The sequence below is a fragment of the Lithobates pipiens genome, unplaced genomic scaffold (assembly GCF_037356315.1).
Source record: "Lithobates pipiens isolate NorthernLeopardFrog02 unplaced genomic scaffold, aLitPip1_a1.2 Scaffold_23, whole genome shotgun sequence".
NCBI classification, from domain to species: Eukaryota; Metazoa; Chordata; class Amphibia; order Anura; family Ranidae; genus Lithobates; species Lithobates pipiens.
The window spans coordinates 324,900,555-324,928,454 of record NW_027507785.1 but is presented as its reverse complement, the minus strand read 5'-3'; the positions used below and the strand labels follow the sequence as shown (position 1 = coordinate 324,928,454).

The 27,900-nt window shown below is 45.2% G+C and overlaps 2 protein-coding genes across 3 annotated transcripts in view; one reads left to right on the top strand and one right to left on the bottom strand.

Annotated features, from left to right (window-relative positions):
- Window positions 1-824: 824 nt before the first annotated feature.
- On the bottom strand, window positions 825-12,163 carry CFAP144 (cilia and flagella associated protein 144). Its single transcript, XM_077450662.1, has 4 exons — window positions 11,753-12,163; window positions 7,997-8,056; window positions 4,609-4,712; window positions 825-2,266 (listed from the first exon to the last, which is right to left on the bottom strand). Exons 1-4 carry the CDS (start codon window positions 11,901-11,903, stop codon window positions 2,153-2,155), a joined length of 429 nt encoding a protein of 142 aa, XP_077306788.1. The 5' UTR covers window positions 11,904-12,163; the 3' UTR covers window positions 825-2,152.
- Window positions 12,164-12,617: 454 nt separating this feature from the next.
- PIF1 (PIF1 5'-to-3' DNA helicase) overlaps window positions 12,618-27,900 on the top strand; it is a 28,574-nt gene continuing 13,291 nt past the window's right edge. For both annotated transcript variants that reach the window (XM_077450648.1, XM_077450647.1), the window contains exons 1-9: window positions 12,618-12,738; window positions 15,621-16,194; window positions 18,854-18,983; window positions 19,582-19,707; window positions 20,807-20,960; window positions 21,041-21,155; window positions 22,843-22,949; window positions 24,381-24,520; window positions 26,013-26,119. In XM_077450648.1, the coding sequence (XP_077306774.1) occupies window positions 12,644-12,738; window positions 15,621-16,194; window positions 18,854-18,983; window positions 19,582-19,707; window positions 20,807-20,960; window positions 21,041-21,155; window positions 22,843-22,949; window positions 24,381-24,520; window positions 26,013-26,119 (1,548 nt within the window). In that variant the 5' untranslated portion in view covers window positions 12,618-12,643. The remainder of the gene's footprint in view (window positions 12,739-15,620; window positions 16,195-18,853; window positions 18,984-19,581; window positions 19,708-20,806; window positions 20,961-21,040; window positions 21,156-22,842; window positions 22,950-24,380; window positions 24,521-26,012; window positions 26,120-27,900) is intronic.

Sequence of the window (27,900 nt, the reverse complement as noted above, 5' to 3'; positions counted from 1 at the left end):
GTTTTTTTTTTTTATTAAAGCCAGCAGCTACAAATACTGCAGCTGCTGACTTTTAAAATGGTGACACTTACCTGTCCAGCGCGCCCGCGATGTCGGCACCCGAAGCCGATCTCTCGATCGTCTCTCGGGTGCTGCCACCGCCATCTTGGGTATGGGAATCGGGAAGTGGAGCCTTTCGGCTTCATTTCCCAGTTCCCTACTGCGCATGCGCGAGTCGCGCTGCGCAATAAGGATGGACCCGCTGCCTCTGGGATCCGTGTGTTTCCCAGCAGGCAGTGGGGGACTTTCGGAAAGGGGCGTAATCTACGCCCCTTTCCGCAGAGAGCTATCCCGGAAGTGGGTGCAGAATACCTGTACTGTACAGGTATCTGCACCCCCCTCCCCCCTGAAAGGTGCCAATTGTGGCGCCAGAGGGGGGGGGGGGACGGGGGGGGGATTCCAATGAGCGGAAGGTCCACTTTAGGGTGGACCTCCGCTTTAATAAATTATAATTTTTAAGGCTCGCTCCAAGATTCTGTGCTTGCCTGTGAGCTGATATGTGAAGTACTTCAGAGGTGTGCTTCTTGGCCTAGACCAGAAACTAGGAAGCAACTGAAGAAATGTAAAAAAATATATATATATATATATATATATATATATATATATATTTTTTTTTTAATTTTTATTTTTATTACACACACCTTTCTAGCTATCTGGCACGCTGGCAGGTCTGCAATCACTTTGTCCAATTGGACCAGTTCACTGTCGCATCCACAAGGTTTTTTTTTTTGTTTTTTAAACAGGCTTATATATTTTTAACTGTATTAGATAAAAGTCACAGAGCGTTTGTTAATTTTAGTTATTTATTTTTGGTGTTTGAGACATTTTTACATCACTTTAAATATTCGCAAAAACAATTCACAATGCCAAGATCCCCCCCCCCCCATCCATCCTATCAGGTTGCAGCCCCAGATTCTGGGAATTGTACTTGTCCAACTGTGCGACAGTTCTCACCCGAGGCGTGCCTTGGATCTGTTTTGGGAAACCGTTGAGGGGCCCGTTGTTCCTACTAGAATGTAGTGCAAGAGCCGCGTTTACGTGTGGCTTCCCGCTCTGCGCTTGTAATTGCTTGGGGGGGGGGGGGTCAGTTAAGTCTACGACATTTAAAAACACAGGTCGCAAACTTTTTTTTTTTTGCGCCTGCATCGGATCGCATGGTAGAGTACCATGAGGATGCAGTTGCCATGCATTTAAAAAAAAAAGTGCATGCACTACTTTTGGTGCGATTTCAGCACATTCACAATAGGACTGACATTGCACAGAACTGCATCAGCGTTCCTGTGCGATTCACATGCAGTTCCTTGTGTGAATGGGCCCGAAATCGTTGCGTTTACTTCCCCTTTTAGCCCTTGTTCACACTGCCGTGACTGAGGCTGGGTTCACACTAGTGCAAACATAGACGTCGCATGTGATTTGCACCGCATTGGTGTGCAGATCACATGTGATACAAATGTAGCCATGCAAACTATGGCTGAATTTGCATCGCATTCGAACCGAAATGTTGCAGGACCCTTTTTGGTCCGCGCTGGAATTGGATCACACGGGTGTTCACATCCATGCGATCTGATTCCTGTACCAGCGATCTGGGTGAGTTGTTAACTTTGTATAAACACTCAGTGAACCGCCTGCGATTCAGGTGTGATTTGGGAACCCGCACAGGATTTGCAAGGTTTCCCGCATCACACCAGTGTGTATCCGACGTCCTATGCGACTTCATCGTGGCTTGCATATGACTTCTTTAACAGAAGTCAATGCAAGTTATGTCGAAGTCCCACCAAAGTAGTGCGCCAAATAGAATGGTTCCATTGCCGGTAATGGGGCTGAACTCTCAAGTCATGACAATGTGAACTGAGGGCTAAAGTGGAACTAAACCCAACAATTTAATGGTTTCCACTATACAGTTACATTCAATGTATGCAGCGAATGATGACTGTTACAGTTGCTTGTGCTTTTCAACCGAACGATAAACCATTGAATGGCTGGTGTCACAACTGATCATATGGGGACACCATGACAATTCCAGATGGAAAAGAAAAAAAAAAACGGGAGCTAAGATGACCGCTCCCTTGGCTGTAGAGTACACCCCACCCTGCTGGATATTCAATGGTTGGTACTATTGTAGGTTGACACTCTGCTCTTTCATTTTCCATGCGGCCTCCATGTAGGTGGTGATCTCGGTTTTCTGGCGCTGGTGATGTAGTCTTCTGTCTGTCCGGTCAATACTAATCTGTGGAAAAAAGAGACCACAAGTGAGCTCCTTGCTGTCTCCTAGGATTGGATGGTGTCAGCATAAACTGTCAGAAGTGACTCATACAGACAGAAATCTCTGTGCTTTAAAGAGGCAAATACACACATAAAAGGATATGCTTTGTTCATATTTCATTTTTGAGGTTTACAACCACTTTAGAGTGGAGTTCCACACAAAAATGGAACGTCCGCTTTTCCGGTGTCACATTTGGCACCTTTCGGGGGAGCAGATTCCTGTTTAATACAGGTATTTTGCTCCCACTTCCATGCATAGATACTCGCGGCTATCTACACCACTCTAGCTCTAGGGCCCGCCGCCCCCTGTATTCTGGGAGACACACAGGTCTCAGAAAACAGCAGGGACCAGTGGGATAGAGCAGCGCGAGTCGCGCATGCGCAGTAGGGAACCAGGAAGTCACTGCCTGATCCCCTTTTTGAGGATGGCGTCGGCAGCACCTGACAGCCGAGGGATAGATCGGCTTTGGGTGCGGACATCACAGGCGCCTTGGTCAGATAAGTGTCCATATTTTAAAATTCAGCAGCTGCAGTATTTGGCCGCTAGCAGGGCAGTCTTAACCCCCGCCAACGGCCAAAGCGGTGCTTTGCCGGCGGTATAGCTGCGCTGCCCCATTGATTTCACTGGGTAGGAGCGGTGAATACACCGCTCCTTCACTGCTCCAAAAAGATATGGCTAGCGTGACTTTTTTCACCGTCCTGCTAGCGCACCGCTCCAATGTGAAAGCCCTCTGGCTTTCACACTGGAGTGAAAGGGGACGGGTTTTTTCAGGCGCCTGAAAAACACCCCAGTGTGAAAGGGACCTAAGACTTGCACAGAGCAGCCCCTATCCTCCTCGGTGCTCCTGGCTTCTCCCTCCTGTTGAGTGCCCCCACAGCCAGCAGCTTGCTATGGGGGCAACCGAGTTATACCACGTGCAAACCCTCTCTGGCCGGGGTCTCGACTCTTGATTGGTTAGATTGATAGCAGCGCAGCCTATGATTCCCTGTTGCTGTCAATCAAATCCAATGACGCGGGGGCAGAGTCCGGCATTCTGTGTCTATGGACACCAATGGTGGACTTAGGAGTGCGCCTGCACAGTAACCCCCAGGGAGAGCGCTTCTCCTAGGGGGTTTTCCGATGCGGGGGAGGAGCCAAGAGCGCCGCCGGGGGACCCCAGAAGTCGAGTAATGAAGTGAGTTTGCACCAATGAACTGCACTGGAGGCAAGTAGGATTTATTTATTTTTAAATGAGGGTTTACAAGCCCTTTTAATGAATAGCATATATTAAGATGGATGGGGAAAAATAAAAACACCTCCTGACTTTACAATCATTGTATTAAACCGAAAATGTAATTATAGCAGCTTACCAATCCTTAGATGTGGTGGCTGCATTACTTTTATTTTTTCCCCCCCTTTGTTTTCACCTGGTGATCTGGCCAGTAAAGCACCTCCTGTATTAGAGCACAGGGGGCTCCTTTTGGACCACAGCATTGTCAGTTTGCGGGGGGGGGATGGGTGGTGTTAGGGCTACTAGCAAATTTAGATACACTAACACATTGAAGCCAAACTCCAGCTCACACTTTATAAGCAGTGACAGCAAACTGTCCCCCCCCCCCCCCCCCCCCTTTTAATATAGAGGTTTTATATAGCTAAATAAAAGCTGATCATTGTAAGCGCCTCTGCCAGTGTTAAGTGGTTTGTCTCATTCATGTAAACTGATATATTTGGCTGGAGAGGTTACTGCCTGGATCATCAGGTGAAAATAGATTTTTTTTTTTTTTTTTTTGGCTAAGAACTGGTAAGCTGCAATATAAATGTTTGCTTTTGGGTTTACTTTAACTTTTAGACCCCTTTCACACCACACCGCCCATTGCGTCGGCGGTAAAACGCTGCTATTTTTAGCTGCGTTTTACTGCCGGATTTGCGTCGAATTTCGGCCGCTAGCGGGGCGCTTTTAGCCCCGCTAGCGGCCGCAAAAGGGTTACAACCGCCGGCAATAGCAGGGTTTTGCCGGCGGTATTACAGCGCTGCCCCATTGATTTCAATGGTGAGGAGCGGTAAACACACCGCTCCAAAGAAGCTGCTGGCAGGACTTTTTTCTGAAGTCCTGCCAGCGCACCGCTGTAGTGTGAAAGCCCTCGGGGCTTTCACACTACACACAATGGTGCAGCTTCTTTAGGGCGGATTGCAGGCGCTATTTCTAACGCTGTAGCGCCTGCAAAACGCCCTGGTGTGAAAGGGGTGTAATAGAAGACTGCCTTCTATATTGCTTTGCTAGGTGTTCCTTTAAAGATCTCCCCCTGCTGGTGGTATAAAGTACCTACCAACGGCTGTGTGATCCAACCAATCTCCTGGCTGGTGGTTTGAGGTTCAGTGTATTTCTTGGTTGGCTCCAGAGCATTGTGATGGAATATCTTCAGGAAGTTTGCTGTGCAAGTAAACAAAAATCTTCAGTTTTCAATACATTTTATTTTTCATTAATCAACATCACCATTTCTCAACTTTACCATGGGAGGAACCCCTGAAATAACTTTAGGTCTCCGAGGAGCCCTTCTCAAAATGATTATATCTACACCTTAAGGGCAGGGGCTTTGCTAGGTGGCAAAAAGACCAGGAGCTTCAGTCGGATGCTGGCACCGGGGGGTTTTGGATGGGCAAGCTCACTTGCTGGTTGCTGCCTGGGGCTTACCAGTGCCCAATTTTGACCACTTAGCTACCTGACACACTGACCTCACCTACATACACTGACCTACCTGACATGCATACACCTACCTAACATACATTGACCTTGCCACCGAGATCTTCTTCACTCTGCCAGCCGCCCCAGCACAGCTGGTCATCAACAATACATCGGTGCAGTCACTGACAGATCTCACCCGATCGCTCCTCTGCTGCCATGATGATCTTTCCAAGCGCTGAGCGGGAATCTCAGTGATATGGTGCGGCGGCATTGTAATTCCTGCCTTCTGGAGCCTGCAGCGCCTATGATGGATGTCACACGTCCCACGGTCCCACCATTGGAACAGTGGGACATCCATCATAGCTCCAGAAGGTGGGACCTGCTAGGTCACTCTGTGGATCAAATCGGTCCCCACTCGGTGGTGGCTGGCGGTGCTCGGGGCTAACAGATGGATGGAGCCTTCCTGAGACTCTGGGCTTTTCGGGGACCGATTTGGGGGTTCCAGCCACCCCCTGCCAAAGCCCCTACTTAAGGGGCATTACTATGAACATTCAATTGTGGATAACAATGACCAGAAAAGAAGTGTTTATCTTGAAAATCGTGGTGCCCCCTAACGTTGGGGGTCGTCAGTGGGAAGAATGCTCCCTTACGTTGGGGGTCGTCAGTGGGAAGAATGCTCCCTTACGTTGGGGGTCGTCAGTGGGAAGAATGCTCCCTTACGTTGGGGGTCGTCAGTGGGAAGAATGCTCCCTTACGTTGGGGGTCGTCAGTGGGAAGAATGCTCCCTTACGTTGGGGGTCGTCAGTGGGAAGAATGCTCCCTTACGTTGGGGGTCGTCAGTGGGAAGAATGCTCCCTTACGTTGGGGGTCGTCAGTGGGAAGAATGCTCCCTTACGTTGGGGGTCGTCAGTGGGAAGAATGCTCCCTTACGTTGGGGGTCGTCAGTGGGAAGAATGCTCCCTTACGTTGGGGGTCGTCAGTGGGAAGAATGCTCCCTTACGTTGGGGGTCGTCAGTGGGAAGAATGCTCCCTTACGTTGGGGGTCGTCAGTGGGAAGAATGCTCCCTTACGTTGGGGGTCGTCAGTGGGAAGAATGCTCCCTTACGTTGGGGGTCGTCAGTGGGAAGAATGCTCCCTTACGTTGGGGGTCGTCAGTGGGAAGAATGCTCCCTTACGTTGGTGATCAGTGAGAAGAATGTCCCTTACGTTGGTGATCAGTGAGAAGAATGTCCCTTACGTTGGTGATCAGTGAGAAGAATGTCCCTTACGTTGGTGATCAGTGAGAAGAATGTCCCTTACGTTGGTGATCAGTGAGAAGAATGTCCCTTACGTTGGTGATCAGTGAGAAGAATGTTCCTTACGTTGGTGATCAGTGAGAAGAATGTTCCTTACGTTGGTGATCAGTGAGAAGAATGCTCCTTACGTTGGTGATCAGTGGGAAGAATGTTCCTTACATTGGTGATCAGTGAGAAGAATGTTCCTTACATTGGTGATCAGTGAGAAGAATGTTCCTTACATTGGTGATCAGTGAGAAGAATGTTCCTTACATTGGTGATCAGTGAGAAGAATGTTCCTTACATTGGTGATCAGTGAGAAGAATGTTCCTTACATTGGTGATCAGTGAGAAGAATGTTCCTTACATTGGTGATCAGTGAGAAGAATGTTCCTTACATTGGTGATCAGTGAGAAGAATGTTCCTTACATTGGTGATCAGTGAGAAGAATGTTCCTTACATTGGTGATCAGTGAGAAGAATGTTCCTTACATTGGTGATCAGTGAGAAGAATGTTCCTTACATTGGTGATCAGTGGGAAGAATGTTCCTTACATTGGTGATCAGTGAGAAGAATGTTCCTTACATTGGTGATCAGTGGGAAGAATGTTCCTTACATTGGTGATCAGTGAGAAGAATGCTCCTTACATTGGTGATCAGTGAGAAGAATGTTCCTTACATTGGTGATCAGTGAGAAGAATGTTCCTTACATTGGTGATCAGTGAGAAGAATGTTCCTTACATTGGTGATCAGTGAGAAGAATGTTCCTTACATTGGTGATCAGTGAGAAGAATGTTCCTTACATTGGTGATCAGTGAGAAGAATGTTCCTTACATTGGTGATCAGTGAGAAGAATGTTCCTTACATTGGTGATCAGTGAGAAGAATGTTCCTTACATTGGTGATCAGTGAGAAGAATGTTCCTTACATTGGTGATCAGTGAGAAGAATGTTCCTTACATTGGTGATCAGTGAGAAGAATGTTCCTTACATTGGTGATCAGTGAGAAGAATGCTCCTTACATTGGTGATCAGTGAGAAGAATGTTCCTTACATTGGTGATCAGTGAGAAGAATGTTCCTTACATTGGTGATCAGTGAGAAGAATGTTCCTTACATTGGTGATCAGTGAGAAGAATGTTCCTTACATTGGTGATCAGTGAGAAGAATGTTCCTTACATTGGTGATCAGTGAGAAGAATGTTCCTTACATTGGTGATCAGTGAGAAGAATGTTCCTTACATTGGTGGTCAGTGAGAAGAATGTTCCTTACATTGGTGATCAGTGAGAAGAATGTTCCTTACATTGGTGATCAGTGGGAAGAATGTTCCTTACATTGGTGATCAGTGAGAAGAATGTTCCTTACATTGGTGATCAGTGAGAAGAATGTTCCTTACATTGGTGATCAGTGAGAAGAATGTTCCTTACATTGGTGATCAGTGGGAAGAATGTTCCTTACATTGGTGATCAGTGAGAAGAATGTTCCTTACATTGGTGGTCAGTGAGAAGAATGTTCCTTACATTGGTGATCAGTGGGAATAACCCGTCTAGTTCCCTCATTGATATTGGACATACTTTTTGGTCGATTCCTAGATGCTGTAAACATGGTTTGTAGGGGAGATTACATAATGCCATTTTTAAAGCCCATCTGAAAACCAGGAATCACATTGACGTTATGAAAAATACTAATTTGCCCTAAACTGACGAATTTATTCTGACAGTCTATGGAAGATGTGATTGGCCCTTGCTGTTGGCGGTGATCTTACCATCAGCGACCTCGTTCTGATTGTCATGTCTTGCCATCGGCTTCCCGGTAACAGCATGAACTATGGAGAGGGGAAAAGGAAAAAAAAAAAAAAAAAATTCAGAACTGCCTTCAGCTTCATATATTTCTGCTCAGTTCATAGAATGTTTTGGAGATTTAGTCTGGGTTTCCACTAATGCGACCTGAAAGTCACACGATTTTGATGCGACTTGAAGCAACACCTGTGTATTCTTGCAGTCTATGGACCTCAAGTCACATTAAAGTGGGACCAAAGTAGTACAGGGACTAGTTTGAAGTGGTACAGATATGAATGGCACTCATTGGAAATCATGGGGTACGACTTGTCATGTGGCTTTGCAGTCCCGAGGTCACACTGGTGGAAACCGCAAGCAAACCTCCCACCTCAGGGGCAAGATCTGCTCATTCAGTTCCTATAATGCTGCATCAACAGACCTGTGGGGGGTATTTAGATAATATACTCACCTTTCCCTGACCTCTGTAGTGGGGTGGCTCCAATGTCATCCTTCTGCCATCAGGATCCCGGGGAATGCCAAGTATCCCAAATCTCATGAAAATATGCTACAGTACAGTACCATCTTGCAAGATTTGGGCTACGCAACAGATATCCGTCAGGAAGCAGGAAACTCCACCTAGGCACTCCGGAGGAAGGTGAAGAAACCCAAATCTATTTATTCCTCTCCCCCTCTCTCCCACCGGTACTTTTATGTAGCATTTCAGAGAGATAGCGGGGGAGGAAATGTAAATAGGGGGACATCTTACTGAGGTGGGAGGCTTGCTTTAATTATTGTGATGTATCAACTCCGTAGCAATCAGATTTGGCCGGCTTCGGAACAATGAGTAATAAAAAAGACAATTGTTTTCTCATAGAGAAACCACCCAACCATTTTGTGTTTATTTTGTTTTTTTAACCACTTGACCTCTGGAAGGTTTTACCCCCTTCATGACTAGACCATTTTTTGATGGTCAGCGCTATGCTATTTTAACTGGTAATCGTACAGTCATGAAACACTGTACCCAAATTAAATTTGGCTCACACAAATAGAGCTTTCTTTTTTGGTGGTATTTGATCACCTCTGGAGTTTGTTACTTTTTTTTTTTTTTTTTTTTTTTTATTATATAAAAAGGAAAAAAAAATAAAAAATAAAAAAAATTAAAAACAAACAATTAGAAAAATTATATTTTCTACTTACTGTTATAAACCATATCCAATAAAGAAAAAATAAATAAAATGAATTTCTTCATACATTTAAGCCAAATGTATTCTGCTACGTCTGGTAAAATAAATTAAAAAATTCCCAATAAGTGTATATTAATTAGGGTTGTCCCGATACGAGTAATTGGTACCAATAATGAGCATTTGCAGGAGTTCTTGTACTGGCGCAAATGCTCCCGATGCGTCACCCGATACCTGGACACTCAGGGCCGATCGGTTGCAGCAGCAAGTTATAATCATTGATCTCCCGGTGTGGCTTTCAATAAAGCAGCTGACAGCCGCTTCTCCTCTCCCTCCTGCGGCTGTCAGCTGCTTTATTGAAAGCCACACAGCGAGATCGGGGATTATAAATTCCCCCCACCACACTCTGATCTTTCAGAGTGTCCCCTGTATCCTCCTTTGTGCTCCTCCAGTCCCATGTCCCAGATCTTTCAGGAAAGAGAGCGGAGGAAGGAGCCGGTAAATATGCCATTTACCAGCTCCTTCCTTTTCCGAAAGCCTCGATGGATGGGCTGTGATCTCCCTCTGATGTCAGCTGGGGAGATCACATGGCCACTCAGCCTCTCCTGCAGTAGCCCTGGAAACCGTCCGAGAGTCACGTGACTGGCCTGAAGATCATGCTAAACGGGTATTTACAACGCTCCTTTCTAGAAAAGAACAGTGTGCTATGCCAGGATAGAATACAGGGCTGCCAGTGATAATGTCAATTTTTTTTTTTTTTTTTTAATTTAGTTTACAAATAGCGGGGACGGAGATGGACAGCAAGGAGCGGACAGGCAGGAAGGAGGGGGTGAGAGGAGAGCTGAGAGCAGGCTGTGTACAACAGAGGGACACACTCTGACCACAGTGGTCAGGGCTCAGCAGCCATGATCACTGTGGTCAATATAGAGAGGGCATACAGGAAGTGGCAGAGATAGAAATTTATGCAGCTATAGATGCCATAATGTAATGGCCGTGATCAACGACTGATGGGGTGGCAGGAAAGAAATCTGACACCAACAGACCTTTGCCAGAAGGGTCACCGACACTGATAGAGAGATACATTATACACACATACACACACACACACACACACACACACACACTTTTTTTGTAATTTCTAGCAAAAAATACTGATTTTAAATTGTAAGCAGCAAGTGCCAGAAAAAAGTTTAGTCTTTAAGTGGTTAAGCTTCCTTCAGCTACAGGCAGAAGTTCATTCCTTTGATATAAGAAATGTTACTTTGCTGCCTGGATTTTATTTATTTTTTTATTCCCCCCCCCCCCCAGCTGTGAGAACTCTCTGCACTTGTTAGAAAGAATTGTGAAATTCTGTTTTATAGATCGGAAGGGAAAAGAATCGCGATTTAGAGTTTTTAAAATTAATCGATTAATCATGCAGCGCTGACACTGGCTGGGAAGGGGTTAACGGTTGTGTGCTGCTTTTACTTTATTATCTGGCTATTTTTTTTTCCCCCCTCCCTGTTTTTCCAGGGAGAAGAAGCAGCCAGATCTCCGTTCACAGTATTTGTAAACACAGAACTCTGTGTGTGATTGGCCGGTTTCAGCCTAAATCAATGGCTAAAATCAGCTTAGATTGGCCACAGCACAGGTGGGAAGGAAGAAGGCCGTCATGTATGTGAGTGTACCTACTACCCGCGGTATGTTTACTGTGAGTGGTCGGTAAGTAGTTAGAGCCACACTCCAGGTAGTTATAAAAGACACCGATGACTGCAGTGTTGCCCTGGCGTCATTTGTTTTCTTTAGGGATGCACCGATAGATCAGCCGCTGAAAATGATTGGTCAAAAAATAGGGTTATCTGCATTTTGTATAAAAAAAAAAAAAAAAAAAACGGGGGGGGGGGGGGGGGGGGGTGCAGATAAATGACAGCTGCGTCACGTGGACTTCAATGCAAAAAACACACCATTCACAGTATAAACATAAATATGTAAAGCCCAACATACCAAAAACTCATGTACTGGGGCACCTATGTACAAAAACAACCCCCTCCCCCCCCCGATCAACTTCAACCACAGAAATGCCTCCCCCCCCCCCCCCCCCCCATCTACTTCAACCACAGAAACGCTTCCCCCCCCCCCCCCCCATTGACTTTGACTGCCCCCATTGACTTCAATTTCAGAAATGCCCCCCAATCTACTTCAACTGCCCCCCAATTGACTTCAACCACAGAAACACCTCCCCCCATCAACTTCAACTGCAGAAATGCCTCCCCCCCCCCCCAAATCGAATCAGCTTCAACCAGAAACGCTGGCCACATTAATAATAATAAATATATACACACACACACACACACACACACACACTTTATTATTTAGAATTAAAAAAAAAGCGTTACATGTGCAAAAAATAAAATTTGCCCCAGATGTCAAGCGGTAAAGGTCACCCGCACGTTGGGACCCTTCCTCTCAACTCAATTATACTGTGACGTCACATGTCAGACTTCTTGTGAAAGCAATAAAGTAAAAAGAAAAAAAAAAAAGTAAAGCTAAAACACACTGTGGTTGCCATGGTGACAGGCTTACTCTGGTGGAAGGGATTGATGGTGAATTCGGTGACCAGCCTCTGGCAGCGGTTCTCCTTCCGGATGGTCTCCCGGTGAATGGCGTTCTGTGTCACCTCATCCCGCGCCGCTCTCTCCCGGCCTCCCGCCGCTGCTGCAGCCGCCGCCGCCATCTTCCTCCTCACGGAGATCTGACGCGTCCCGTTACCATGGAGACTGTCAGGGCCCCGCCGTGTGCCTTTGTAGGTGCCTGACGACGACAACAACAACAACAACAACAACAAATAAATGAATAAAAACTCGCTTCCCTATGGTCCTCACTGTGTGCCCATGCAGGTGCCTGACAGAAATTCACTAAACTCAGGCCCCTCGTTGTGTGCCTTTATAGATGCCGGATAGAAAATTGGCACCCCCGCGGGTCTGCCGTTAGATGTGCCTGTTTTAAAGCTTGCGGTCACCATGGCAACAGTAAACAGCCGGTTACCATGGCAGCTACAACTAAAGACACATTTTCAAAAGCGACCAATACCAGCATTATTGAAAAGAACATCAATGATAACACGTTTAATAAAGTTTGAGATTGAAAAAGAACAACTTGTGGAATGAAGACGTGTTACTAAAAATCTTTATGTAAAAAACAAAAAAAAAAAAAAACACCGTTTAATAACATGTATGAACGGCATTTGATGATTTAGTACGACGACCATACGATGATACGGAAGTATTCTGCAGAAACTCCCGGTAACAAGCGGCTTTAGAGAAGATCTGCCCTCAACCAAGATGGCGGAAGGCGCGGCTGCACGTACGATCACGTGAGCAAAAAACAACCCTGACGGCCAACGGTTCCCGTGGGCGTGATTTTCGGTGAATGCCGATTGGCTGTTTTTTTAAAGGTCTCGCCGCTGATTGGCGGATGAGCCAAGCCGGCAGATTTGAACTTGTGGGATGGAGAGACAGCGGTGAAGCCCCGGAGCGGAGATCAACACGGAGAGGGGGAGAGCGGTGGAGGTGAGTGCCGGGGAAGAAGGACTGATAGAGGGGGATCCGGGGGGGCTGAGACTCCCCCCAATCCAGGCAGACACGGGAGGGGATCATCTCTCTGCACATCTCTATTCACACACATGCTGAGATCACAGAAACTCAACGCCACTTTTTTTTTTTTTTCTAATTTAATATATATATATATATACAATTTTTTTTTTCTTTGTAGTCGCTCAGTAATGTGATTTTAGTGGGCTGTCATTGAAAACATTGGATATGTATGTATTTCGGGTACTTATATAGGGCGTTATATTTATATATTGTACAATCAAATCAGTTCCTGCCCTCAAGGAGCTTACAATCTAAGTTCCCGATCTCATATTCATACAACACATTCATTCATACAATACACATACTACAAGGACAATTTAGACAGGGGCCAATTAAAAGGGGTTGTAAACCCACAAAAAAACAAAACAAAACAAAAAAAAACCTGCAACACAGGCATAATGAGCTAGTATGCATTGCATACTAGCTCATTATGAAATATTCACCTTGGATCAGAACTCACAGGCAGCGGGGGGCACTTATTGGACAGAAGTTCACAAAATCGGCACCCAGCAGCCATGTTATGTGACACACTGTGACAGAGCCATGATAGAGCGCCCCCCTGCCTGTGATTTACCATAATGCTGAGAGAGCCAGCGCCATTATAGAGCGCCCCCTGCCTGTGAGTTATAATGCTGATGATCTTAAAGCGGGAGTCCGCTGGGACTCCGCGTTTTTTTTTTTTTTTTTTTTAAAGCCAGCAGCTACAAATACTGCAGCTGCTGACTTTTAAAATAGTGACACTTACCTGTCCAGCGCGCCCGCGATGTCGGCACCCGAAGCCGATCCCTCGATCGTCTTGTCGGGTGGTGCCGCCGCCATCTTAGGTATGGGAATCAGGAAATGGAGCCTTTCGGCTCCATTTCCCGGTTCCCTACTGCGCATGCGCGAATCGCGCTGCGCAATAAGGATGGTCCCCGCTGCCTCTGGGATCTGTGTGTTTCCCAGCAGGCAGCGGGGCACTTGCGGAAAGGGGCGGGCACTTGCGGAAAGGGGCGTAATCTACGCCCCTTTCCGCAGAGAGCTATCCCGGAAGTGGGTGCAGAATACCTCTACTGTACAGGAGGGTATCGGGAGGGTTCCGATGAGCGGAGGTCCACTTTAGGGTGGACCTCCGCTTTAAAGCGGGAGTCCGCCGGGAGTTCTGCGTTTTTTTTTTTTTTAAAAGCCAGCAGCTACAAATACTGCAGCTGCTGACTTTTAAAATAAGGACACTTACCCGCCCAGCGCGCCCGCGATGTCGGCACCCGAAGCCGATCTCTCGATCGTCTCTCGGGGTGCTGCCGCCGCCATCTTGGGTATGGGAATCAGAAAGTGGAGCCTTTCGGCTTCATTTCCCGTTTCCCTACTGCGCATGAGCGAGTCGCGCTGCGCAATAAGGATGGACCCCGCTGCCTCTGGGATCCGTGTGTTTCCCAGCAGGCAGCGGGGGGGGACTTTCGGAAAGGGGCGTAATCTACGCCCCTTTCCGCAGAGAGCTATCCCGGAAGTGGGTGCAGATACCTGTACTGTACAGGTACCTGCACCCCCCTCCCCCCTGAAAGGTGCCAATTGTGGCGCCGGAGGGGGGGGGGGGAGAGTTTCCGATGAGCGGAAGGTCCACTTTAGGGTGGATCTCCGCTTTAACCAGTTTCCAAACGCCTGATAGCAGATTTACTGCTACAGGGGGTTCGCGCTTCTATACAGGATCCCGCATTTCTGGGTATCCGAGCCAATCATCAGATCCGGCGGACTCGCCTAGTGGTCTGCCTATGTAAACAAGGCAGTTTGCCATTCTGTCAGTGTGGAAGACATTGATCCTGTGTCCCTGCAAAGCAAGTACAGGGATCTACATCTTCCCTTAGTAAAAGCACCTCCTCCCATAGTGAGAAAACACTTGTTAGGCACATATTGAACACACTGATTACCCTAGATGTTATCCCCTTCCCAGCCAGTGTCATTAGTACAGTGACAGTACATATTTTTTAGCACTGATCACTGTATTAGTGTCACTGGTTCCCGCAAAGTGCCACTTAGTGTCCACCGCAGTATATCGCAGTCCCCGCTATGAGTCGCTGATTGCTGCCGTTACTAGTATAAAAAAATAAAAATAAAAATATGTCCCCGGATTTCATTTTGAAAATCTGGTCACCTTACTGTAAGGGTTTACAACCACTTTAACCTAGCAGCATGTCTTAGGAGTGTGGGAGGAAACCGAAGTATCCGGAGGAAACCCTCACAGGGAGAGCATGCAAACTCCAGGCAGGTAGTGATGTGGTTGGCATTCAAACCCTTTTGCTGAATATATAACACCGTTAGTATATGATATTAGATTATCATTATTTTCATTATGTTATTACTATAAAAATGTATAACATTTTTTCTTATTAAAAGCATAACCTATAAGAATACTACAATAACAATATTTTTAAATGAATAGTAACAATAAAAAAGTTTTATTTATCATATTTGGATATTTTTGCAGCAGCTTGTCACTAATACCTAGATTTAGGGAGCACAGACTGTATTATTATAGCAGGGGGGGGGGGGGGGGGGAAGAAAGGCCTACTATAGCCTCTCTTTAATAGATAAAGGGGGGCCCTTTTAGGAATTCTATACGACAAAGCTCTGATACCAGGCAGGTCCTAATAAGGGGTTCTAGTCTCCCCTCCACAGATATACAATACCTGTGTGGCCTAATTCCAACCAAAGTTCCCATCCAAGGACTGGCTGCCCCTGTGACTCCAGGAAGATAGATCCGGGATGGACATCACAAATATTACTTTGAGTGTTTTTTTTTCCCCCCCCTTTTCCTGTTTTAGGACGATGATGAATCTGGCCGACCATTTATCTACAGAGATCCAGAGCAGCGTCACCATAGAATATCTCAATGGGTCCGGCCAGACGCTCAAGAGGAAAGTCATCCGCAACGCGCTGACCTCTCTGGGCCGCAACGAGTTCCGGGAGCTGTGCCTGAAGGTGAGCGATGGGAAACTCCCCCAAAACTTTGTCCTCAAACAGATCCAACTCTTCACCCGCTTCGTCCGAGACGGGAAGAGCTCCATCGTCCTCCAACCAGACAACGTCCAGCTGCTGATCTCCAACTGCCCCTCCGACAAGCTGAAGCACTTCATGAGGACGCTGATGATTAAACACGAAGCCGGGAAGAAGGAGAAGCCGGTAAACGACCGCATGCGGCTGTTGGCCGGGCTCCCCCGCACGTTCGAGACCATCAGCCCCGTGCAGAAAAAAGATGTGGAGCAAGCCAATGAGATGCGAGCCAAAGCCAATACGGAGACCCCCATAAAGAGGAAGGGGCTGAGCAACCGAGGGCCCAATGTAGCCAATGGATGTCCACAAAAACGGGCCAGGACGGAGTCTTCTGAGAACAGTCTGGTGAGTGTCCAATGAATGAAAGTTTGAGAAAAGTGGAAAGATAGCCATGGAGGGTTATCTTGCTGGTATTAAGGTTTGTGTAAATGATCCATTTTCCCTCTACACCCCAGAGGATCTCCACATTCTCCTTGGCTTGTAATGGAAGGAGGATTCAAATTGAAGCTCCACACCAATGCTAAGAGGTTGTCAGAAACCATGAAATCAGATTGAGACAGAAGTACAGTTAAATCACACTTGTTTAATAATAAAAGTAAAAAGAACACGCTTAGTCAAAACATAGTTCAGTTACCGGAATGGATAGTCAGCCAAGCCAGATGTCAGGGATCAATGTAGTGGACCAGCAAGCAGGATCTGGAGCCAGAAGGGATGTCGGCAAGCCTTGACCAGGAGATAGTTTCTGTGACGTTTGGTGAATGCAGAGGTCCATTGGGCTGAACGGCTTAAGTAGGCAGGACTGACAAGCAGGATATCATCAACAGCTGAGTGACTGTGGAGAGATGGGAGCTGGCAATTAGTTGACAGCCGAGCAGCCAGCTTAGAGAAGGAAGGGCTGAGCCCAGCCCTGACAGAGGTACACATACAACTTTATTTCACTAAAAGTCAGGGGTCCAACCCAAAAAGTGCCCAACGTGTTTCTGGGGTCCAAGAGTTCGGCCAAACAAGCTGCTGATGAACTCGCACTGGGAAGAACACCATTGTAGGTCCAGTTCACTTCTGGTTTGTTAACATTATTGTCAATCAAGCCCTGTGGGGCGCTCATATACCCTTGAAACGTATTGGATACTTGGGTTTTTTACCCTGTTGTTGTTTTTTTTTTTTTTATGCAATAAAAATGTATCTGCACCTTTCGGCAGTGGTGTAGCGCTTCAATTTCAATTCTCATTATGATGAATGAAAAGAGTGGGCCAGGGACAGACAGACAGGCTGGAGAGGAAAGGGCTAGAAAGTTCTGGAGGTTCTGCAGCCAGGAAATGAGTCTATCTGACTTGCTGCAGCTTCTAATGCACATCAGAGTAAGCAGCACAAGAGAGGAACTTGTGATGTATATGGTTTAACCACTTGCCAACCGCCTCACGTACAGCGGCAGAGGGGCTCTCCTGTGCTGGATCACATACCTAGTAGGAGATCCAGCGCTTCTGGGTAGGGGGCACACGCCGGCTGTGCTGTGATCTGTCACAGCAAAAGCCAATCAGTCGGCCAATGGATGACCGCCAGCAACAGCTGATTGTCCTGTAGTCCTCCTTGCCAGAGCTCCATCCTGTCAGCGGGGATGTGATAGTTCTTTGTTTCCCTGCAAAGCACTTCCCTTAGTGTCATTAGTACAGTGACAAATTGTTAGCACCGATCACTGTATTGGTGTCACTGGTCCCCACAAAGTATCAAAAGTGTCAGTTAGTGTCAAACTGCTCTCCGCAATATTGTAGTCCTGTTATAAGTCGCTGACCACCGCCATTACTAGTATAAAAGAAAAATAAATAAATAAAAATTCCAGTGTATATATCCCATATATTGTAGACGCTATAACTTTCGCATGAACCAATCAATATACACTTATTGGGATTTTTAATACCCAAAATATGTAGCAGAACACACATTGGCCAAAATTTTATGAAGACTTTTTTTATTGATTTTTTTATTTGATGTGTTTTATAGCAGAAAGTAGAAAAAAAATGTATTATTATTAATGTGTTTTTTTTTTTTTTTTTAACCACTTTGCGCCCACGCTATAGCAAAAAGGGGGTACATGGACGTCCTCCCGCCGCCATAGGCACACTTTATTTGCCGAGTCCTTGGGACTTGGCTGATCACAGAGCAGTATAAAGGGCCAATCGCAGCAGGCTTTTTACCACGTGATCAGCTGTCTGCCAATGACAGCTGATCACGAGAGTAAGCGGAAGCCAGTTTTCTGGCTTTTTTTTTTCTTCACGCTGTCAGCGTGAAGGAAAGATGAAAGCTATTAAATGGCTTCTGTTAGACATCGGCTCCCTTAGTGCCCTCCTGTGCTGCTAACCAGTGCCTCCTGATCAGTGCCACCTCATCAGTGCCCACCAGTGCTGCTAATTAGTGCCCACCAGTGCCTCCTGATCAGTGCCACCTATCAGTGCCTCCTGATCAGTGCTGTCCCACCAGTGCCGCCTCATCATTACCCATCAGAGCAGCCTATCAGTGATGCCCCACCAGTGCCACCTCATTATTGCCCATCAGAGCAGCCTATCAGTGCCCACCAGTGCCTCCTGATCAGTGCTGCTCCACCAGTGCCGCCTCATTATTGCCCATCAGAGCAGCCTATCAGTGCCCACCAGTGAAGGAGAAAAATTACCGGTTTGCAAAATTATATAACAAAATATGACAACGTTTTAGTTTCCTTTTTGAAGGAAAAAAAAAAAAAAAAAATTTTTTTTGTTTAGCAAAAAATAAAAACCGCAGAGGTGATCAAATAACACCAAAAGAAAGCTCTATTTGTGTGAAGAAAAAAAATTATAATAATTATTATAAAAATGTAATTTATAAACAGCGTTGCATGACTGCGTAATTGTCAGTGAAACGCAGTGCCATTTTGCAAAAAATCTTAAATCTTCCAAAGGGCAAGTGGTTAGAAGTGTTTTTATGTTTCCTTTTTATAAGGTGTATGTGTATATGTGACTGTAAATGTTTTCAGATTTCGGAGCTGCGTCCCAGCAAGAAGCCCGCGCTCAGCATGCCGCAACGGATGAAGCTCTCCACCGAACAGTCGCTGGTTCTCAGCACCGTCCTCAGCGGGAAAAACGTCTTCTTCACTGGCAGTGCAGGTTGGTCAGAACCACCTGAAATGGACCGGTCATCTGATATTCTCATGAAAAACTAATATATAGTTCTATTTTCTTTTTTTTTTCCATAATAGTGTGTGTGTTTGTGTGTGTGTAATACAGGGATATGCAATTAGCGGACCTCCAGCTGTTGCAGAACTACAAGTCCCATGAGGCATAGCAAGACTCTTAGAGCCACAAGCATGACAGCCAGAGGCAGAGGCATGATGGGACTTGTAGTTTTGCAACAGCTGGAGGTCCACTAATTGCATATCCCTGGTGTAATATATATACTGCCACCACCGAGGATACCATTCCAGACACCAAAAAGTGTATAGCGCAGTGAGAACTATATGTAAAAAAAAAAAAAAAAAATGTATAAATGTATATGGCGGAGTGAGAACTAATAAATTATTTATATATATAAATTAGTTCTCACTCCGCTATATATACATTTTTTTTTTATTTTTTTACATATAGTTCTCACTGCGCTATACACTTTTTGGTGTCTGGAATGGTATCCTCGGTGGTGGCAGTTGTCCTGTATAATATATAGTATTCTTTCCCTGTTCTTCATGTTGGTATTTTGTTTTCCCTCCAGGCACAGGGAAGTCTTATCTGCTAAAGAGGATCATCGGCGCTCTTCCTCCAAAAAGCACTTATGCCACAGCGAGTACAGGAGTGGCGGCCTGTCATATCGGTGGCACCACGTTACACGCGTTTGCAGGTTAGTAAACATCAAGCTACACGCCAGGCCCAAAGGAGTAATGCCCTGTACACACGGTCGGAAATTCCGACGGAAAAGGTCCAATGGAATTATGTTGTCGGAAAATCCGATGGTGTATGGGCTCTATCGGACTTTTTCCGTTGGAAAATCCAACGGAAAAAATTTGAGAGCAGGATCTAAAATTTTCGGACAACAAAATCCGATCTGACTTTTTCCGACCGTTTTTAGAGAATTCCTATCGGACAAAGTGCCACCCATGCTCAGATAAAATTACGAGACCAAAGCTATTGGCTACTGGCCTCTACGTAGTCCCGTCGTACGCAACCAACGTCACCACGTTCCCGAACGATCGTATTTTTCGACAACTTTGCCTGACCGTGTGTGTGTGTGTAACACCAGTTTCGGCCAAAATCCGCCTGGAAAAAATCAGCTGGATTTTGTGGTTGGAATGTACGACTGTGCGTACAGGGCATAGGACATTAATCCTAATTAAAGCGGGGTTCCACCCTAAAGTGGAACTTCCGCTGATCGGAACCCTCAAAGACAGGTATTTACACCCACTTCCGGGCATAGACTCCCACGGGAGTCTACGCCATTTCCTGTCCTGCCGCGCTGTCTGCTGGGACACACACTGGTCCCACAGACAGCGCGGACAATTCCTATTGCGCTGCACGACTCGCGCATGCGCAGTAGGGAACCGGGAAGTGAAGCCGCAATGCTTCACTTCCTGATTCCCTCACCAAGAATGGTGGCGGCAGCAGCCGAGGGCCTCGGCTGCCGACATCGCTGGAACCTGGGACAGGTAAGTGTCCATTTATTAAAAGTCAGCAGCTGCAGTATTTGTAGCTGCTGGCTTTTAATATTTTTTTTTTCCACAGTGCAGACCCGCTTTAAGAAAAAAAAGAAGAAAGTAAATGTAAGGTTTTCCTTCTCTGTGTAATTATGTAGCACAGAAACATCCCTCTCCTCCTGCTGTAGGCTTCTGCTGCAGGTGCCTCCTATAGCAAGCCATGTGCACTCTAGAGAAGAACCCCCCTTACTGCTGGCCCCACTTCTTTCATTGGAGTCCCTTGGACAATCGTTTTTTTTTGTGTTGTAGGTATCGGCTCTGGGAAGGCTCCCCTGGAGCAGTGTATTGAACTGGCGATGCGGCCCGGAGTCCGCCAGCACTGGATAAGTTGCCGTCACCTGATCATCGATGAGATCTCCATGGTGGAGGGCGAGTTCTTTGACAAGCTGGAGACCGTTGCCCGGTATGTACAGGCCCGTATTGGGAGTTTGTAGACCCAATAACCAGTTGATGAATATTGAAGGGGGACCGTGTCTCTTACAGAGCTGTACGCGGCCGGGACGAACCCTTCGGAGGGATTCAGCTCATCATCTGCGGAGACTTCCTACAGCTTCCGCCGGTCACTCAAGCCTCCAGCCAGACCAAGTTTTGTTTCCAGGTAAGAAGTTTTATCTGACCCCCAAATATGTCTAAAGTGTATCTGAACCCAACAACAAAAATTACTTATATGAGGTGGCTGGATCTAGGGGGGTGCTGGGAGGGCTGCACCCCCCCCCCCCAGATTTCAGTCTACTGCTGTCCACTGTTCTCTACCCCTCAGGGGCTCTTTACCACGTGATTAGGCCATATCCAATCACAGCTGATCATGGTGTAAATGGCAAAAGCCATGTATCGGCTTTTCCTCACTCACGTCTGACAGATGCGAGTAGAGGAGAGACGATCTGTGGCTCTCCTGACGAGGGGTGTATGCATATTGATTATCAGCGCAGGGCCCACCCAGGACACCAGGGATGCCCACCACTGATGACCGCCAGGTATGCCAATCGGTGCCCATCAGTAATGCCTGCCAGTGCCTCCTTATCTGTGGTGCCCATCAGTAGTACACATCAGTGCCACCTTTGAGTGCTGCCTATCGGTACCCTTCATTGCTGCATATTATTGCCCATCATCAGTGCTACCTCATCAGTGCCCATCAGTGAAGGAGAAAACGTACTTATTTACAAAATGTTATAACCAAAAGGAAGAAAAAAAAAAGTTCTAGCTGCAAAGGGTGGGCCAACTCAACATTGACTGGGATGCCATTAAAGCTCATGTGTGTGTAAAGGCAGGCGTCCCAATACTTTTAACAATCTAGTGCAAAATAAAAATAAATAAATTGGCTGGAGTGGTTAAAGAATCCCAAGCGAAAATCTTCTCACAAATCATACAATGTATGGGATGAGTCTGGAGGACGGAGGAGTTGGCTTTAGTTACATGGTTAGTAAGGTTGAATAAAGACACCAGTCCATCCAGTTCAACCTGAGTGAGTGTCTACAATTGTCCCTATCTCTGTACATTGTACATTCACATCAGTCCCTACCCTCAAGAAGCCCACAATCCAAGGTCCCCATTCATATACTAGGGCCAATTTTGGACAGAAGACAATTACCCTACCTTCATGTCTTTGGAGTGTGGGAGGAAACCGGAGTACCCGGAGGAAACCCACGCATGCACAGGGAGAACATGCAAGCTCCAGGCAGGTAGTGTTGTGGTTGGGGTTCGAACCAGTGACCTTATTTACTGCTAGGCGAGAGTGCTAACCACTACACCACTTAGTATCTGAATACTCAAAGTCTACCTGGCAGTGTTGGGTGTTGGGCCACCTATTGTATTTTGCAGGGCCTCCTGTTGCATTTTTTGTAATCTAAAATGTATATAAATCCAGCTAGGATGGTGGGAACCCCTCATAATGGGCACAGCGGGTGTACAGACCTGGGAACTCAGCACAGGGTTGGTGGGAACCCTAATAAGGGCACAGTGGGTGTACAGCCCTGGGAACTTGGCACTGAGATCTTATTATTACAGCCCCTGTCTGGGGATTTGGTTCTCCGGCATCCACCATAATGCGGGAATAACGCTTTCAGGTGGAGTGACCCTTTTAGGATTTGAGTATACGGTACATTGTGGCAGGTATTCCTGGGTCAGTTACACATGAGAAGAAAATGGGGGGGAGAATGGGGGGGTTATATAGATTTAGTATTTTTCCTGAGTAAAATGTTTATCTGTCTAGGGTCAGACCTCAGTGGCCGGAGCTGGGCACCACCAATGTTCTTCTCTAACTCCGTGCTGCTTTTTATTCTTCACAGGCGAAGAGCTGGAGGCGCTGCATCCATCTGACCATGGAGCTGACCGAGGTCAGGAGACAGACAGATAAAACCTTTATTAACCTCCTACAGGCCATTCGGCTGGGCAGGTAAGTCATGGACACTTACAGTCTGCACTGAGTGCTCCGTTTCAGTCATTTCATCAGTGGATCTGTTATTACGGGGGAGGGGGGATTATTCACTATTAAAGTGTATTTAACCCCAGATGGTTGCCATTAGTCTTTTTTTTTTTTTTCCCCAGTTTATTTTCACCTGGTGATCCTGCCAGTAACACGCCTCTGTCCCAGGATGACAAAACTCACTGTACTGTATATGGAGGAGCAGCTTTGTCAGGGGAGGTGTTCTGTAGTTCAAGGGGAGAGCTGGAAACCTTGTAACTGATAAAGGGTGCACACAGGAAGTCATTAACTTACAAGATTCTAGCAGGATCAATAGCTTGAAGAGATTATATATATATATATATATATATATATATATATATATATATATATATATAATTTCATATATTCATAATTTTGTAAACCCGAAAATTCTAAATAATAACTAACTTATGATTATTTTTATTTTGCTTTTGTAAATTCGTAATTTTGTAAATTCGAAAATTCATAAATTTGATAACCCGAAAATGGGAAAGAAAATCCAAAAACTCAAAATAATAACTAACTATTAATTATTTTTATTTTTCCCTTTTGTAACCTGTAAATCATTAATAAAAAGAAATATATATATAAAAAATTTAATTTTATAATAAAAATTAGAAACTTGTTTTTTTTTATTTTTTTATATATTAATATATAAATCTACAGTATATAAAATATTCAGTCCTGGGATGTCTGCCACATCCGCAGACCCATTGGGGTTGATTTGCTAAAACCGGAGAGTGCAAAATCTGGTGCAGCTCTGCATAGAAGCCAATCGGCTTCCAGAGCTTAATTGAACAAGCTGAAGTTAGAAGCTGATTGGCTAACACGTACAGCTGCACCGGATTCTGAGTGCTCCAGTTTTATTAAATCAACCCCATCGGGTGTCTGCACGTGTGCAATCCTGCCCTGCACGTGCACAAAACAACTGCAAATCTCTTCCAGTCTATGGGTGCTGGCAGAGAACTGTTGGAGTCTGTCTACATGTGAAGTGGGAGCTTAGTCATGTGTAGACCTTGCAGAGACTTGGTGTGTCTGCGCATGCGCAGGTTCTCAGCATAGTGGAGCAAGTTAAAGACTCTTGGGCTGGCAGGAAGGCGATGCTGGACTCCATGGAGCGGTAAGTATACAGTGTGTGCTTATTTCCATACAGGGACAATTATCCGGGGTTAGAAATATAATCTTAGCTAGGGTAGAGAAGTTCATTGTCGGGGTTAGTAAAGTGTGCCCCTCCCTGCATATAAGTAAAGTTTTGTGTGTTTTGTTTGTTATATATATATATATATATTAGTTAGTTTTGTTTTATATACTGAGAATTTTCCTCCCATGCCTGGCAGAACATGTGTGATATTTTTGGTTCTTTATCTTGCCTCATCCCAGATGTATAGAAGAGGTGACCAGGCAGCTTCTTCTGACCGCTAACCATAAAATCGAGCGGGATGGGATCCTGGCCACACGTCTGTGTACACACAAGGATGACGTGGATCTGACAAACGAGCGCCGACTACAGCAATTACCAGGTATGGCGATCCACGGCTCCCAGAATCCTCTGCTTCACTTTTTAAGATGCTCTTCTCCATCAGCATCCTTTTAATTTTCCCAAGATCCTCTGTCCTGAGCCATCCGTTACTTGTGTTATCCCTTCTCGATGGTTTACCACCATCCAGGGTGGATTTGATTTAAATCACTAGTAAAAAGGCTTGACTTAAATAAACTCGATTGAAATCATAATTTTTAAAGAACTATCATCTCTGTCCCACAGCGGCTCCCCCTCTGACCCCCGCTGTTGGCTCCCCCTCTGACCCCCGCTGTTGGCTCCCCCTCTGACCCCCGCTGTTGGCTCCCCCGCTGTTGGCTCCCCCTCTGACCCCCGCTGTTGGCTCCCCCTCTGACCCCCGCTGTTGGCTCCCCCTCTGACCCCCGCTGTTGGCTCCCCCTCTGACCCCCGCTGTTGGCTCCTCCTCTGCCCCGCTGTTGGCTCCCCCTCTGTCCCGCTTTTGGCTCACCGACACTCCCATTCACTTTAATGGGACAGCTGGTGATGTGGGGGTAGCACAACAAGGTGAGGGACGTGGCGGCAACAGATGAGTGGACGTCCGCTAACAGGCGCTGCCATGATGGATATGAAATGACAGGTGCTCTTTAAATGTAAGGACTTATTCTTACTGGCAGTTAGAATCTTTAATATTTGCAAACAAAATGAACGTTTCCTATTTAGAATAATCAGCTGTCAGGTTAGTAAAACAGCAATATCAGAACCGATCCAATCATACAGTTTGTAGTGTACATAGATTTGCAACACAATGGGATAAAGGAATATTCCTGAACTTTGTTTTATCTCGTGATTACTGTGAAAATGTGTGAATGTATCAATGCAGTGCATGTTATCTCAACTTGCAGAGCTTGGATTCATTGAATGAGTTTACCAAAAATTTAAATATTGCAGAATATACAGCCTCATGCTTCATTTCATGATGAATAAACTAAATGATTATATCTTAAATAGAAAAGCATTGTATTAAAATAAATTTGATGAAAAATCAAACAAATCAGATTTAATAAATATATTTATTAAATCTGATTTTGTTAGATTTTTCATCAAATACATTTTAATACAGTGCTTTTATATTTAAGATATAATTATTTAGTTTATTCATAATGGTATGTATGTATGTGTAATATATATATATATATATATATATATATATATATATATATATATATATTTTTTTTATCAATCTGTGTGTGTATTTATTAATGTATCTTAAATAGAAAAGCTGTTTATTAAAATACATTTGATGAAGAACAAACAAATCAGATCGAAATAAAAAAATCAATCAGAGATTCTCTCGAGATAGAATCTCTCCGATTTGATTTTTTTTTTTTTTTTTTTTATTTCGATCTGATTTGTTTGTTCTTTATCAAATGTATTTTAATAAACAGTTTTTCTATTTGAGATACTTTAATAAGTTACTTTATTTAAAATTTTTATCCACCCTGCCACCATCACAGGTGACATGCATACGTACGAGGCGTTGGACAGCGACCCGATGCTTGTGAAGACGATGGACGCGCAGTGTCCGGTTGGCCAGCGGCTGCAGTTGAAGAAAGGTGCTCAGGTGAGAACAGATGGAGATTGGTTTTTGTCTTCTCGCATCAAATCCTGAATAAATGATGTCTGCTACACGGAGGGGAGGAAGCCATACTCTAGTGAATGTCGCCCCCTAGAACCCTAGAGCATCTGGGGTGAAACTACAAATCCCATCATGCCCCTGATTTCTAGGGGTCATGCTTGTGTCTTTTTAAGTCTTAATGCCTCCTGGGACTTTTAGTTCCGCAACAGCCAAAGTGCCAAGGATGCCTATTCCCTTCCCTAGAGCACAATAACTTTTCCAATCCAGCTCACCTCTAGGTTATAATCCACAAAGGTGTGGCTTTTCCTTATATTTTTTTTTTTTTTATTATTTAATTTTTTATTTTTTATTTTTTTGCCAGCATCATTGTGTTCTTACATAGCAATCCAAAGCACCGTTTTCCCCAAAATTCCAGTATGAGCAGTGCAAGTATACAGGTGGAGCTCCAAAAAATTGAATATCATCAAAAAGTTCATTTCAGTAATTCAGTTCAAAAAGTGAAACTCGTATATTCTAAAGGTTCAGTACACACAGAGTGATATATTTCAAGAATTTTTTTCTATGGCTTACAGCGAGTGACAACCCAAAATTCAGTATCTCAGAAAATTTAGATCATTGTGGGAAAAGTTGAATATTTGTAGACTCTCTAATTGGTTAATTAACTCAAAACGCCTGTAAACGTTTCCTGAGCCTTTAAATGGTCTCTTGGTCTGGTTAGGTAGGTCACACCAGTGGTTCTCAACCCTGTCCCCAAGTACCCCCCATCAGGCCGTGTTTTGGGAATTTTTCTTAAATGAAATCGCTGTCCAAAACACCAAGCCATTGGCTCTGAATGAAATACTTGTATAGCGCACAATGCGAACTGAATCGCCTCTAGGCTCTGTGGCGAGCTTTGATCATCATGGATGTTGATTGGTAGAGCATTCCATAGCCGAGGACCTTGGACAGCGAATTTCCGATTCCCTCTTGGATTTATACTCTGATTTAATGCACTTGTGCAAGATAAAGGAAAACCTGCAAACATGGCCTGTTGGGTGTACCTGAGGAAAGGGTTGAGATCCACTTGATTACACCAGGGGTTGACAAATTTGCTTGGAATCTAGGAGCCAGCTTAAAAAGTTAGGAGCCAGGTCCGTGACGGCGATCCGGACCTGTCCCTGGCCTGATATGGAGACGAGTGAGGGGAAGATAGCAGCGCCGCCGTCGCCCCCCCCCCCCGTCTCCAAGTCATTGCCCATAGCTCTTAGATGGACATTTTATTAATTTTTTTCAAATGACAATTTTTTTTTCAATTGCATTTTAGTGTAAATATGAGATCCGAGGTCTCTCTGACCCCAGATCTCATATTTAAGAGGACCTGTCATGCTTTTTCTATTACAAGGGATTTTTACATTCCTTGTAATAAGAATAAAAGTGACACAACATTTTTTTTAAAAGAACAGTGGGAAAAAAAAAAGTTAAAATAAGCAGAAAAAATAATAATTTTTAAACGCGCCCTGTCCTGCCCGCATATAAAATCGGTGTTCGAACCACACATAGGAGGTAGCGCCGTGATCGGTAGAGCGAGAGCAATAATTCTAGCCCCAGACCTCCTCTGTAACTCAAAACGTGCAACCTGTAGAATTTTTTTAAACGTCGCCTATGGAGATTTTAAAGGGTAAAAGTTTGTCACCATTCCATGAGCGGGTGCAATTTTGAAGCGTGACATGTTGGGTATCAATTTACTCGGCGTAACATTCTTTCACAATATAAAAAATAATTGGGCT